The 15,887-nt window shown below is 41.2% G+C and overlaps 1 protein-coding gene across 1 annotated transcript in view; it reads left to right on the top strand.

The window, feature by feature from the left end:
* LOC308702826 (uncharacterized protein) overlaps window positions 1-11,759 on the top strand; it is a 51,224-nt gene extending 39,465 nt beyond the window's left edge. Inside the window, exons 4-7 of the mRNA XM_081385943.1 lie at window positions 65-152; window positions 1,227-1,753; window positions 4,759-4,878; window positions 10,772-11,759. Coding sequence (XP_081242069.1) covers window positions 65-152; window positions 1,227-1,753; window positions 4,759-4,878; window positions 10,772-11,218 — 1,182 coding nt within the window. The 3' untranslated portion in view covers window positions 11,219-11,759. The remainder of the gene's footprint in view (window positions 1-64; window positions 153-1,226; window positions 1,754-4,758; window positions 4,879-10,771) is intronic.
* The last annotated feature ends 4,128 nt before the right edge of the window (window positions 11,760-15,887 follow it).

The raw sequence follows: 15,887 nt of genomic DNA, 5'->3' as shown, positions 1-15,887 counted from the left end.
TTCACACAGTGTAATTATGGACATGGATGTACATACGTATACATGATAATGTTTTGTATCACAGGCTGCGCTGCGCCAGTCCAAGCTGAACTCAATGAGTAAATCTGACACCCGCCTGCATGACATGCACAGGCTGCCCTGCAACGCCAACGGTGAGAGAGACAGAGAGAGAATTAACTGCTCTTTATGACACATGTACACACATACTCATTTACCACACACACACGCATATATGAACTGGCCGATGCAAGTGCGTGCAAAGGCTGACGTCTCCAGAGGCTTGTCATGGTAAGATGTTTACTAGTTCACGATCCCACTTCCCACTGCCACAAACATGTTGACAAAGACAGTTGTCAAGCTATAGACAGAGAACACACACATCTCAAAGCCTTATATACATTAGCTTCTGATCTTTTACATCCAGACCAATGGATACTCAGCTCCATTTAGTGTACACAGATACACAAAATAGGAAGAATAACAAAGTCACAATTCTGTGAAGTTCAACATGAAATCAATACTGATCCTATTTACTTAGGTAATGTGTGCTCCTGGTTGCAATATGCTGGATTCATCAGTCCACATTATTCCAACTTAACCCCACCCAAAAAAAGAATATATACCAAGTTCTGTCATGAAACTCTAGATGGCGCAGGCTGATGGGTCCTTAACTTACCTAAAAGGCACAAGCTGATTGGTTCCGGTTGCATTTGTAGCCATCGAGCTACAGAAAGAGACTTTTACATTTTAAAAGTCTCCTCTTTCTGACACACCCATTTCAGGTCCTAGAGTTTCTTCTAATGAGCTGATGAGTTGAATCAGGTGTGTTTGATTAGGGAGACAAAGAAAACGTGCAGTGTTGGGGGTCCTTCAGGAGTAGGGTTGGGAAACACTGCTTTAGAAGAAAAAAAATCACATTTTTATTTTAAACTGAGTTGCCAAAGAAGTTTCATGTTGGCTTTTAACTCATTGTTGTGTATGTATGCAGGTTTAAAGATATGTCAATTTGTGAGTGTGTTGAAAATGCAAGATAATCAAATAGTAATGGTCTGCCCTCTTGTGTGTCCCTGTAGTAATGTCAAATGTGACATTTTTAATGACCCTTTGTAATATGTGCGTATTCATTATTTTATCTGATATCAATACTCCAGACTGTCTTTAGTCTTAATCCTCTGATTAATCTTTCCCATCTCTCTCGTCTTAATCCGTGTTTTTCGGATTGACAGGCGCCCCTAAGAGCCGGCCGGCCAGCATGGACCTCCTGCTCCTGCATACCCGCCGCTCCAATTCTGACCTCCGACCCAGCCCGGCCCGCCAACTGCCTCGTGTTCCCAACAAACCTGACAGCGAGGAACGTGAGCACACCTACTCCGAAGTTTCCCGCCGCGCCTCTCCCACGTCCCAGCCACCAGATGACGGCCTGTATGAGAGCGTTGGAATCAAAGGGGCTGATAAAGCTCCTCCGCCTGCTGCCCTTGCCCCGCCGTCAACCAACACGCCCATTCAGCGTCGAGCCCACAGCCCGACGTCCAGTGGGAATGGCCAAGGTGGAAGCAGAGGAGGCGTGAGTCAAGAGGCGGTGACGGCAGAATACGCCACTATACGGAAGGTGAAGAAGCTGGAGCGCGGCAGGAGGGAGGAAGTGGTGGAGGATGGAGAAAGGGAGCACCAGAGCGTGTCCAGCAGCGAGTCCTCCAGCAGCACCTTGCCTAGGAAAACCGTGGAACCATTTCACCTACCCAATTTCCCAAAGGTGATGACACAGATCAGCCACACATCCAAAACAGTTATTGTCAAAAACATACATTCATAACCAAAAATGGGCAGCAAAATCCCACAGAAACCTTGAAGGTGGGACTTGGTCCATGTATAGAAGGGCTTTCGCACCGGGTGGTTAGCCTATAGGAACTCAGTTATAGGTACTAGCCACCAGGGGTGTCCCTAGAGAACTAAATGATCCCCTACGACCATTTTCCTGGTTGCATTTGCACCGCCAGTTGGAACTTTGAAGTGACGTAAGCCGCCACTTACGTCCTGTGCGGGACTTTTATTTTGACAGAGCGCTCCCATTCTCCATCTTCATTACTCTACGGTCTGTTTAATAGTCCTATCTAATACATTATTGGATAGAACGGTTAAACAAATAAAGTAAACAGTATACAAAAAAGTATTATATCATTTGCCGTGTGATTGATGCCCAATGTCGCTAGCTTTGCAGAAATATGTAATCATGTTTTTATTGGTCCCTTCAAAGTCGTTGGATTTCTTGCTTAGTGTAAAGGTTGAGAAGTGCCCAGACTTCGGTGTCTGGCCATCTACCTCTGTTTTACATGTTCGTGGAGTATAGGCTATAAACTGTGTGTTTACACAGCTTTTTAAAAATGGCAGCTGCCATCATTTCACAAGCATTCGGCCAATCAGCGTACACTTATGTCACTGGTAGTTCCTATTGTGCTGGTTTAGACCCTACTCTGAAGTAGGATCTATATTTAGTACCCCCAAAAATACAAGAACACCCTAGCAAGCAACTGGATCAACTCAGCAACCATAGTAATGCACCGAAATCCCTCTCAGAACAACTTAGCAACCTTATAGCAACACCCTAGCAACCACCCAGAAAACCCCTGCAACCCAATAGCTTACTGTAACCTCAGAACAACTTATTAACTGCTTAGCAATGCCCTAGAAACAATCCTGGGCTGTGTTTCACAAAAGCATGGTTAACCAACTATGGTTGCAAGTTCCATTGAACTCTATTTGTAACGACAGAACTTGTGACCATTGTTGTCTTTGGGAAACACACCCCAGAACAACCCAGCAACCACATAGTGGCAGATTAAAAAACGTAAACAACTTAGCGGCTACCTAGCAACACCGTAGAAACCTCCCAAAACACTCCCAACTACCACAAAATAAGGCACTTGAAACTTTCCAGAACAACTTAGAAACTGCATGGCAATGTCCTAGCGACCACCTAGTAGTGCACTAAAACCTTGCAACAACTTAACAGCTGCTTAAGGTAGCAACAACCTATCAACCACCCAAAACACCCCAGCAACCACATAATAAAGCACTACATATTTCACGGAACAACTTAGCAACTGCGTGGCAATTCCCTAGCAAACCCCCCAGAGCAACTTTGCAATTGCATATTAATGCCATGCTAACAACTTAGAACACCCTAGCATCTTTAAGGTAGTCTACTCACATTTTCTTCATAAATGTAAGTCTTTCTAATGTTGATGTTCCTGTAGCTCAACTAGTAGAGCATTTAAGCAACGCCAAGGCCATGCATTGTCTGCCATTTGCACAGATGTAAGTGGCAAGTACTTGAATGCAGAGCCTACTAGTGCAGTTATATGTTTTGACCACTAGATACTGCTGTTTCATATAAAAATATCCTACATTCACCAAAACTGAAGCATTAGCTAAAGTCTTCATGACTGATTTGAATGAATGATGACTTTTATAGGGTACATTTTTCAGAAATTTAGATGTTAAATGTTTTAGATTAAAACAGGTTCAAGAAATTAACATTAGCAAGTGTTAAAATGTTGCCCATAATCTAACTCATTTAAAAGTATAAAGCAAGTTGACATAAAATTTAAGATACTTTAAAGATAAAAAAAATACATGGAAGTGATGCAGTGTCAGTTGTTTTAGCTAATACTCTGTGCTTCTGTTTGCGTTTCACCCATATTCGTGTTGGTCTGTCAGCTGATACCTGTTTATGTTGTGTGTGGCTTTCAAGGACAGATACGATTTGCAGAGAGCAGAACAGCATGTGTAAAGATGGTTCCTTTAAAGTGGAAAACACTCAGACAATGATCGGATAATGATCATGTCTTCTTGTTAACTCAGCGCTGCTCTACTTGTCTTTATTTGTGTGTGTCTGTGTGTGTGTGTGTGTGTGTGTGTGTGTGTGTGTGTGTGTGTGTGTGTGTGTGTGTGTGTGTGTGTGTGTGTGTGTGTGTGCCATTTGTTTGCAACATATTGAGATAAAAATCTTCTTTGTCACGAGTTTGTTGATTGATGGCTTGTTTACACATACCTGGGACATACCTGTCTTTCTAAATCTACTTAATATATTACTTACTTAATGTTCAAGCAAAGTTAAATAATATGTACTGTGTGTGTGTGTGTGTGTGTGTGTGTGTGTGTGTGTGTGTGTGTGTGTGTGTGTGTGTGTGTGTGTGTTTGACCTGCATTATTTCCGAGTCTGCATCTAGAGTAAATATTATTGAAGTGTGTGTAAAAGCGATCATGCAATGCAGTTGTGCAGCACATGTGTCACTCCAGTGCAGTGGGCCTGGTGATTATGTAAGATTTGTTGGCTGGCTGCCCGTCCCGCCATGTGTTTTTTTTGTTAAAGGCATCAGGGAGGAACCACAGAGAGCAGGTAGTGGCTTCAGCCAGGGAAATAAATAACGGCAAACACTGTAGCCATTCATCTGTTGCTGGTATTAATCATTCATACAGGAGGTGTGTTTTTTTCCCTCTTTAATCATTGACTCTTTATGTGGCGTAAATATCTGCTCCTGTAATCATTAACTCACAGTACTCTTCCATTGTAGAAACAAACACCAATATGTATGAAATTAAAAGAACAGTTCATGGCTTTTCACTTTCTTTCTTCCTTCCTTCTGTGGGACACTAACGGAAAAATGGACTGGCCACTGTTCAGATGACAAAATTCAGTGTGTTATCAGCCCCTCGAGGGGATCTGACCACCCTGTGTGTTCCTCGTGTGTCCAACAGGAGGCGGTCTTCATGGGCAATGGGGAGCAGTACATTTGGAAACCACCAGAAGAAGATGAGATCATCGTGCCAGGGGTTCCTCAGCTGGAGAACGGACACAGCCATCCCACCGCCGTGGAGGTAACGTCTCCCTCGCTATCCCAGCACCGCAGACGGGGTCAGGACATTTGAGTCTAAGTTTGCATGAAGGGCTCAGGTTGCTGACTTTGACATATGACCCCTAAAATCCAGGACTCATTCGCATACATTTCAGACCTCTTTGGTCTGACCTTTGTCCGTCAATAAAGAGCGTTTTCTGGCACAGGAAGTGAGTGGAATGATGGTTGCAGTCTGATAAATTGTGGCTAGAGAGGAGAGAGAGAAAGTTTGAGCCTTATACTCTCCCTCTCCCTCCCCCTCTCCTCTCTCTCTCTCTCTATCGCTGGCTAGGAATGGCATGACTAACTGTCAGGTCAAAGGTCTGTAGACGGCGCTTGTTGAGGACTGTCAGTTCAGGGTTGGTGTGAGGGAAGGAATATGAGCACTCTGGGTCAGCCTGTGTTTAATCGGTTTCCTGTGGTCAATCAAAACTTACAAGATGGATTCAGCAGCGTTTACAGGAAAGGGTTAGGGAAGAATACTAGATCCTATTAGGAACTTACAAGGACCATTATAAAAATAAAATAATCTTCATCAGTTTTGTCTTGTTTTCCATCGGAAATATCGAAACCTAAATATCAACAAGATTTACTAGAAAAACTAAACTGTGTAATATAATAGTTTTAGACTGATAAATTAGACTTTTTGTAAAATATACATTACTGTTGAAAAGTTTGGTGTCAGTATGATTTTATGATTATTATGAACCCAGACAGCAACATAGTGTCGGTCCAGATTCGGATGTGGAATCCACATGTACCAGATGTGGCCCGGATCTGGGCCGACACTATGTTGCTGTCTGGGAATACTTTTATTCAAAAACATTTATAATTTTACAAAAATTTTACTTCAAATTAATGTTTTTGAAAAAAATTCTATTCATCAAAGAAGCCTAAATAAATGTCCCAGTTTCCACAAAAATATTAAACTGTTTTTATCATTGATAATAATAGGAAATGTTTGTAGATCATCAAATCACCATATCAGAATGATTTCTGAAGGATCACGTGACACTGAAGACTGGAGTAATGATGCTGAAAATTCAGCTTTGATCACAGGAATAAATGACATTTTAATAGATATTCAAATAGAAAACAGTTCTTTTGAATTATAATAATATTTCAGAATATTAGTGTTTTTACTGTATTTTTTTAATCAAATAAATGCAGCCTTTGTGACCAGAAGAGACTTCTTTTAAAAAATATTACCAACCCCTAACTTTTGAACAATAGTGTATCTCAAAGCTGTTGTTTTTTTTTTTGCTTTTTTTTTTTACCTCCTTTGGCTCAGATAGGACTGTTGTAACCGTTGAGCTGAATACACTTCTCCACGCTCTGCTCTTCTCATTCCTTCTCTTGTCCAGACACGCCCAGATTCATGTCACGAGGTGGGTGTGTGGGTGTGTGGGCGTGACACGGCCCTCTTAACACATTTACTCAACAAATAACATCTGTGGACCTTTCTGAACATCATGATTTTAGATAAAAAATGGCATACTGTACAACACTGTTTAAAAGATTACTCTCTTTTTCCTTTTTTAAAAACAAAACAAGAAAATTTATACTTTTATTCAGCAAGGGCACATTAATTTGACTAAAAGTAACAGTAAAGACCCTTATGATGGTACAAAAGATTTCTGTTTCAAATAAATGCTGTTCTTTTCGACTTTCTATTTATCAAAGGATCATGTGACACTGAAGACTGGAGTAATTATGCTGAGACTTTAGCTTTGTCGTCACAGGAATAAAATACATTTGAAAATATATTCAAATAGAAAACATTTATTGTAAATTGTAATACTATTTCACAGTATTACTCTGTTTTACTGTATTTTTGATTGGAATAATGCAGCTTTGGTGAACATTAGAGACTTCAGGAATAAACTCAGGAAATAACCACGCTTAACATAAGCAATACTGGACAATGAAACAAAGGAAACTGAGGGCTTAAATACAAGGGAGAGTAATCAACTAAGCAGAAATAGGTGCGTAAAACGAATTAACAACCAAGGAAAATAATAAAAGAAACACAGGCAAACCAGTCGCGGGTTGTAAAAACGGCATGTATAATTATTATATTATATTATATATCAACTTGGAGGTTTAAGTAATTTCAACTTAAATTACATTAAACTGACTTTTAAACGATTCAACTCATTTTGATGAGTTAAAGAAATGTAAAAACATGTTGTCACAACTTATTGATCATATAATTTTTTGACACTGTCTTTGACTTAAAAGATCAGTTTTAAATAGAAAAACATATTCAGAGTATTATGTTGATATTACTCATGTGCTTACTAATTACGAATTTGAAATCTCCGAACTGTAGCGCCACTGTGCTTTTGTGTCAAGTGCAAACACACCAGTGAGAACGTGTGTACGCACACATACAACAAGACATACAACTGAGCTGCTTCAGAAGACTGCATTTGTAAGAAGAGAAAAAAGTGTGTGTTTGGGGAGGAGGGGGGGGAGGGGAACGGGGGGTGAAAATGCAAGGGAATGAAGCAATATGAAGGGGAAAGAAAGAGAGTGAGAGAGCAAGAGGAAGGAGAAAAAACCTCTCAAGGCTTTCTCAACAGCTGCAGAGAGTTTTGAAACCCCCGTCATTGTGATTTCCTCTCGCTCTGCAAAGCGCTGCACAGCACGGTAAACAATGCTCGACACGAAGGAGAAGAGATCAGCGTGGCGTACACACACACACACACACCTGGGAGTCTCGAACAACATCGAACTCATCGGTTTTCTTGAAATCGGCTGGTTCAGTCATGCCTGAGTTCAGACGCATACAATGCCTCATGCCACGGCCTGCAGATTATCCAGTACAGGCTAAAATACTGAACGCTGCAGTGTCGTTAGAGGTGTTAACATGACAAACACAGTTTGCATGCACAGCTCTATTCATGCCATAACATCTCCTCAGTCTTCACACACCAATGTCATAAAGGTCAAAATGTGAGTTGAGCTCTTGACTGGGATTTTTTACACGCCATTGAGCTGGGAGTGCTAAATGCCATCTAGCAGAGAGAGGGCATGTGAGGTTACCAGAGCGCGTGCATGCGCACACACACACACACACACACACACACACACACACACACACACACACACACACACACACACACACACACACACACACACACACACACACACACACACACACACACACACACACACACACACACACACACACACACACTTGTAACGGACCACATGGACATCTTCCCACCCGTTTACCTCCTGTCTGGTTAGCGGTGTTAATGCCGTTTCGGTGCGCTGCTGTGGTGAAAGTTTAACAGGCTTATCTGCAGGTTAGGTAACACTTCTGCTCTCTGCAGCCAGATAAGAGCGTTTACACTGGCTCTGTCGATCACGGGCCAAAGTGGGTCATATTTCTGCTGTGTGCAAGCAGAGTCATGTTACCACGCATGCCTCCGTCAAACACTCACCGCTGTGGGCGTTTATGTACATATACTACATCTTCAGGCATATTAGAGGTTGTGTTAACTCTTATCTGTCCTATTGTCTTTTACTTTGCTAAGCAATTGTCACTGTTATTATTGATCAAACTTTGAACAAACCCCTAAATCTGAGATTTAAACTTTGACGTGGGACTTGTCCTGCAGGATTTGTGCAACGCTCATGAATGAGACCTCAAATCGTGGACCTGTTGAGGAGAGGTGCATGTGCTGTGAATAATCTAAGGCTACATGTGGCCCAAATCCGAATTGTTTGTTTTTTTTGATCACGTGACTCAGATCTGTTTTACTCATGACAGTGTGAACAGCTCAATCCACATGGAATCTGATCTTTTCCATTCTGATTTGTGCCACTTCCATATGTGGTATTAGATTTGATACAGGTCAGATTTTGCAGTGCGACCATAATCTGAATAGTAATCGGAAGTCACTCTAGATCAACATTCGTCTAATGGGAGTCACTTCAAAGATTTTACATACCCGACGTTATCAAGAAAGGTTGCGAAAGGTAGACATAGTGATGTGTCAGAGCTCATAAGTATTACAGTGACATTTCTAAATACAAGCAAATCATGAGGGCTCATTTCTTAAATGTTTAAAAACTCAGCTCTTATTTTGCATCCTTGTCTTTGTTTTTTTTATATTGCCTGTACATAAATTTGCTGGCTTCGGTTGCAGATCACACTATAAATAAACATGTAATCATTTATCATGTCCTCCGTGTTTATTTCCATATGACAGCATGCTGCGTGACGTCTTTTTATCGTTCTTTTGCGCATGCGGGTCAGTTCAGGACCATGATCTGTTCCAAGCGGCAATCTTCCTGTCTCTCTCTTGAATCCAACACGGAAGTGACTTAAACTGCAATTCATCGACTGACCGCTAGAGACAGGCTCCAAAAGAGAGTCAATCCCATAGACCCCCATGTTAATATGCCCAACTTTACAGCAGAAAAAAAAATGTTTACAGCCTGGTGCAAAAAGTGGTTTTGGTCTATATAGCTAATTTTGCCCTTCATGACAACTGTGAGGGGGGTGAATTTTTTTATAACTCATCCGTGTAAATAATATTAAGCCTTAAAGTTCTGCATAATTAAGGGCGTGGCCACTTGAGTGACAGGTGGATTACCGCTGATGTCACTACTAGTCGTTTGTCTGCTGTCTGTTAGCGTCACGTCACCTCAGCTTATCCCGCCTCTTTGCCAATTTTCGGTTATCCAGGAGTAACGCGCTGCCAAGATGGCGACGGCCAGCTCCGCCCACTTTGGGCTTCAAAAATGCTCTTTAGAAACCTATGGGTGACGTCACAGACACTACATCTATACAGCAGGGGAAATAAGTATTGAACACGTCATCATTTTTCTCAGTAAATATATTTCCAAAGGTGCTATTGACATGAAATTTTCACCAGATGTTGGTAACAACCCAAGTAAGCCATACATACAAAGAAACAAACAAAAATAAGTTCAGAATTCTGATTATTCTTTTCACTCCTCTATCAGAAATCTTGCGAGGAGCACTGGTCGAGGCAACTTTATGGTGAAATGATTGTCTTTCCACTTCCGTATTATGGCCCCAAAAGTGCTCACTGGACCATTCAGAAGCTTAGAATGGCGCCTATAACCAATGCCATCATCATGTTTTGCAACAATTAGGTTGCGAAGGTCTTGAGACAGCTCTTTGCTTTTACCCATCATGAGATGTCTTGTGTGACACCTTGGCAATGAGACCTTTTTGTAGGCCATCATTTGGGACTGAACCAGCTGTTATTAATTTCCACTGACAGGGGACTGGATTGCTTTTTAATTACTGTAAGTTTTCAGCAGTTGTCTTGGCTTTCCATGCCTTTTTGCGCCTCCCTTTCTTCATGTGTTCAATACTTTTTCCCTGTGTCATTTCACATTATTACACATAACTTAATTTCTGAACTTATTTTTGTTTGTTATTTTGTCTTTGTATGTATGGCTTACTTGGGTTGTTACCAACATCTGGTGAACATTTCTTGTCAATAGCACCTTTGAAAATATATTTACTGAGAAAAATGATGACGTGTTCAGTACTTATTTCCCCCGCTGTATATTTTTTTTGTCTTTGATCTGTTCACACTGGAATCTGATATTGGCCACATTTAAAACAACAATGTGAACAGCTATACGGATCTGAGCAATAAATTGGAAATTGAGCACTAAGGGTTGTAAGGGTTGTTGCAAATTTGTTCTGCGCTTTGAAATCGGCGTGTTTCATGTTTTTTGGTAAGTCCTTCAGCACTCTAACTGTAACTTGAGAATCTGCTCCACAGGACTGTTGTTGTTACGAAATCCACTTTGGCACAGCTGATCTTTTGCACACTCTTGAGTGTTTCTCATTCTGCGGTTCTCTCTCTCTCTGTCCTCAGATCTCTGACATGTACTCTACCGTTTGTAAGACCCTGAAGAGGAGACACCAGCAGGGTCAGAGCCAGGAGGAGAGCAGGCCGATGGCCTCTGCTGCGCCCCAGGAAGAGGACAGGGCTGCCGGAGCTACAGGGGAAGAGGTGTGGGGGAGGACCGGCCCCCAAGAGGAGCCCTGCTACGAACCTGTAGGCGAGAAGACGTGGCCCCGGGGCCCGGCGCTGGAGTCGGACCCGGCTTACGCCACCATCGATTCCCACCGGAAAAGGGAGAAGCTGGCCAGTAACACGCTGAAGCCCAAAAAGAAGCCCGCCCAGGGTCCGGGCAGAGCCATGACCTGCGAGAACTTTTACGAGACAATCGGCGATGTGAAGCAGGGAGCAAACGCAGCGAGCACCACCACTATCTTTACCTTTAACGACGGCATGGAAATGTACGTTACGGGGCTATAAAAAACAGCCTGACTTAAACCGTCAAATGAAACACCGACAGAGGGGGAAAGAACAAACTGCAGCCCTCTTGTTCTGACAAATGAAAAGATACACACAGCTTACAGCTGCCAAACACACGCCAACCTACAGTACATAACCAGATGACCAATGTATATTTATTGGAGAGCAACACTCACGCAGACAAAAACAACACTGAATTGGCTGAACCAGGCCTGCAGACGGGCGGTTTTTAGCATGCTCACCAAATCCAGGGATCTAAACCGTTTTTTTCCGCCATGCCACAGCAGTCTCTACACTGCAAAAAAAAAAGATTTTTCTCTTGTTTTTCAGTAAAACACCTAAACATTCTTAAATCATGAAACATTTATTTGAGAAGCAAAATGACATTAGATATAAAGTCTTGTTTTCTGAAAAGAAAAACTTAAAAATTAAGTAAGTAAAACTAAGTAAAACTAATTACTTAGTTTAAGCCCAGATTTAGTAACAGCTTGCGCCAGCCTAAACCCTCTTTTGTCAGGATTTATTAAAGACATTAGCTATGAAAAAGCGTGGGCAGTTATTTTTACGGCTAACCTTTTTTGAAGTTTTCCCTTTCAGATGCAAAATTTACGAGAGGAGGGTTTTTGAATGAACAATGTACTGTGATTTACTCAGAATTGCGCTAGTCATCTCTCTGGTATTTGCGCCATTTATTAACATCCAAAAAAGCATGTCTTAACCCATTTTGCGAGAGTTGCTGTAGGAGGGGCGTGGTAAAAGGGGGAAACATTTTTCTCCTCTCGGGCACAGGCAAACAGGCAAACAGGAAAATCCAAGAACGGGTATGAGAATCACAACCATAACCTAAAGAGAGCACCCAAAAAAGCAGTGTGACACATATTAGACTTTGCAACGAGTGACTGAATAAACAGGGCTTATAGAGGCAGAGTTAACAAGGGTAATGGGACACAGGTGGCAGTAATCAGAACATAATAAATCTGGGCAAAGGTTTATGGGAAATGTAGTTCATGATGGAATGGCAAAGGACTAGGGAATGTCCTCTAGTGGTAATCAGGAGCACTCCAGCTAGTGGATGTAACGGGTAGATTGCGCTGGTCATAATGGAAATTAGCTACTTCGTCTGTGTTCTTTAGTTTGCACATTGTCTGTAGATCATCTGCAGAAATTTCCACTCCCATCTGCGCTTTTATGGTATTCTGGTCTCACGCTAAAACTTAAATTTGTTGTTTGGTGTGTTTCCCATTCAACGACATGACTCGCTGCTTAACTACCATAGTACATTGCATCATTGAAGAAATCAACTAGTGCTGCGGTCCAGTCCACTTTTAGACACGCACTTGCGAACTTCCCTAAGCACTTCCCCTCGGGGGAATCCCCGCCGCCATTTTGAAGTGCGTTCCACTTCATGAAGTGGACGAGGGAAGTTTATATGGACAGACCATCGTTCCCTCGATTTTGACCGAGGGAGCGAGTCTGCTTCATATGTACACTTCAGGTACCTATATGTCCCACAATGCAGTACGATTGTGACGTCATCACAAATCTCGTCTAATCACCACCACAACAAACAACTCTATGATATATTAATTATATATTTTTTTTATTTAAAACAACCGACACACACCTATATACATTTGGATGCTGCATTAAACAAATTCTTAAAGGGAAAAAAATGTAAATAATAAATCAACTCTTTAGCTGATTCCAGGTGATCAAGGGCTTAGGACGTTCCAGTTCAGCCCGCCGCAGTTTCCGCCAGTAGTGGGCACTCATGCAACGTAAGCAAAGACGTACATCCGAGTGAACGAGACGGAGGGAAGTTAGTTAGTGAGTGAAGGGCATGACAATTTTGGACTGGAACGCAGCCTAGCTAGTCAGTGCTGTTTCCCGAAACTGTATTGTTGCAAATTTGTCCCAATTTTTTAAACCGTATTGTTGCAATGTACTATGGTAACCACGCTGGTTAATGATGTCACGCAGGTGGTGGAGTAATAACTTCTTTTAATGAATCCGTTTGAGATCGCATTAATGCAAATTTTTTTGGCATCTGAGGACTAATTCAAAATTTTCCCAGTTATTTTGCTTTATGACAAATGAAAGAAAAGATATAGATTGCACTGTATGTCAGCTTGCTTATTTTGCTTAAGATGATTTATTAAGTGCACGTCATGCTAACAAGAAACTTTTTCTTGTTCCATTGTTGGCGAGAGCTGTCGTTCCAACTACACAACTTTGCAATGCTATTTGCGAATGTTCGTTGGAACTATGGTTTTGGGAAACACATTGAGGGAAAAACGACTAGTTGAGCAAAGCTGATAACGACGGAACTTGCGACCATAGTTGGCTAGCGATGCTTTTGGGAAACACCGATGTTTAGTACATCTGGCCCATAATAAGTAATTTTGCTTCTCAAGAAAATGTATCTTCTTTTGCACTGAAAAACAAGTAAAAAATAATTTTATATTTTTTTGCAGTGTAATGGTAGTTTACTGCAGGGTTAAAATCAATATGACTGTATGACTCAGTGTAGCACAGGAGAGTTTGGATGTGATTAAATCAAATCAGGATGTACACACTGTCGCACTGCCGTGTGAGCTCTACCTGCAGATTAACACAGGGATCACATGAGACGTCAGCTTAACCCCCCTTCGCTCTGAAAACACACCTGACTGGTTCTCTCAGCTTGAGACTGCCGGCCACCACAGTGTTAGTTTAACTGAAACAGAATACCGAGTTAACTTCTCTTTTTTTCCCACCTTAAACATTATGTATGCGAAGTGACAGTTTAGGTGGTGTACATACAGTATGTGTGGTCATTTTTCAATACGCACGTAACTTACATTCAGGCTCAGGCGGAATCTGCAGATATTTTTGCACTGATCTTGGAGAAGAATCTGCACAATTGTGTTTAAAATGAGTTTAACGAAGCTACCTGGTTAACTGAATGCATTACATACAACTATTACTGTACAATAAAATACATATTTTTTTTTTTTTACATACACCAGCGTTCAAAAGTTTGGGTTCTGTACGTTTTTTAATGGTTTTCAAAGAAGTCTCTTGTGCTCAGCAAGCATTATTAGATCAAAATTACAGTAAAACTGTTAAGTATTATAACAATTTAAAATAGCTCTTTTCTATTTTAATATATTTTATAATGTAATGTTTTCTATGATAACAGTGCTGACTTTTCAGCAGCCATTAATTTTTGTGGTAATAAGTTTTTTTAAATTGTTCGATTAATGGAAAATTTAAAAGAACAGAATTTATTTAAAATAGAAATCTTTTGTAACATTATAAATGTCTTTACTATCATTAACTGTATTCATTTCTTTACTGACCCCAAACTTTTGAATGTTAGCGTATACAGTATATATATAATTTAAAAAACTCCAAAATACTTGATATACAAACACTTTTGCAGAGCTTTCCGTGGAGTTTTGCGGGTGCAGATTCCGTGTGGGCCTTCTTAAAGTTCACTTTATGACTGTGCAAGTGCATTAGCTCTTTGATTTCTTTTGTTTTTTGTTAATTTGTCTATAGCATGCCACTTCTGCTCAATATTTGGATGTCAGGTAGTTTTAGTGATATGCCACTCGTTTCTCACAAGATTTGATTTGTCTTTTCTTTTTGCAGTATTAACAGAATGGAAAGTAGAAAAAAAAAAAGCAAAACAAGATTTTCTCGGGATGCCTCAGCCTAGCTAGTTAGCATGTCATTTTCAATGGCCATTGTTAACATCGGAGTTTATGAGGCTTGTAGCGTCAGTGTGCTGGAACATTGCGGTGTGACAGAGGGCAATAAAGGCTTCTAGTTTGGCCGGGGCCGCTCTCTATCCACCGCTCTCAGGTCAGTGTGAGCCAGCACTGCTCCCCGGCTCACTAGGCCTCCGACTGGCTTATCCGCCAGCAGCATTTCATGGAGACAGTGTCCAAGGAAAACACAGCACAAGGCTTATGGTTGCTAGTAAATGTCTTTTGGAAGGACGTCTCGTATTCTGGGCTGTCTGTGCGACTTGATCCTATTGTAAACAATGCCTTTCCCACATGCATTATGGGAGCTTGGATTAGGATCGGGGAAAATAATAGCACAATGGAGCAACCTCTGCAAGGGGAGACCATTTGAGATGGTCCCCGAAGACTTCCAAGGCCCATCAGCATGAAATAAAACAACTCGAATGCATGGTTGGTGATTTTACTACACTTCATATGCAGATCATTAACAGTCTGTTGGAGGGCTACAGGAAAGGCCCAGAGGAAAGGGATTTTGGGATTCGAGAAGGCCAAATTATCAGCTCAGGGATGGATAGATAAGAGTTCACTAAGGATAAATAACCAAGATGCTGTCCTCATTCATGTCACACGCAACCTCTGGTGAGAAACGTTGGGTTTGTCATGTCCGTTTTAATATATACTCAGATGAAAGATTTTTATGGCACTCTATTTTCTTATAAAATTGTATTGGTTGACTCCACTTGTAGCAACATGTTCAAAAAGCTACTATCACTGCCATTCACGTGTTCCACTGTTCTGTTCAAGTAGGCTGCAACTATTTCCTTGCTTGCAATGCATGCTTCTGAAAACAAAAGCTCTCGTTTTTTTCTTTTCTTTATCCTCTCTGGTGCATCAAACATAATGTATAATTCATACCCGTGCCTCACACTATAAGA

This window comes from Scardinius erythrophthalmus (genome assembly GCF_964197995.2).
Source record: "Scardinius erythrophthalmus genome assembly, chromosome: 15".
Classification (NCBI taxonomy): Eukaryota; Metazoa; Chordata; class Actinopteri; order Cypriniformes; family Leuciscidae; genus Scardinius; species Scardinius erythrophthalmus.
Note: the sequence above shows the minus strand (reverse complement) of the source record. Positions and strands in the feature narration are given on the sequence as shown.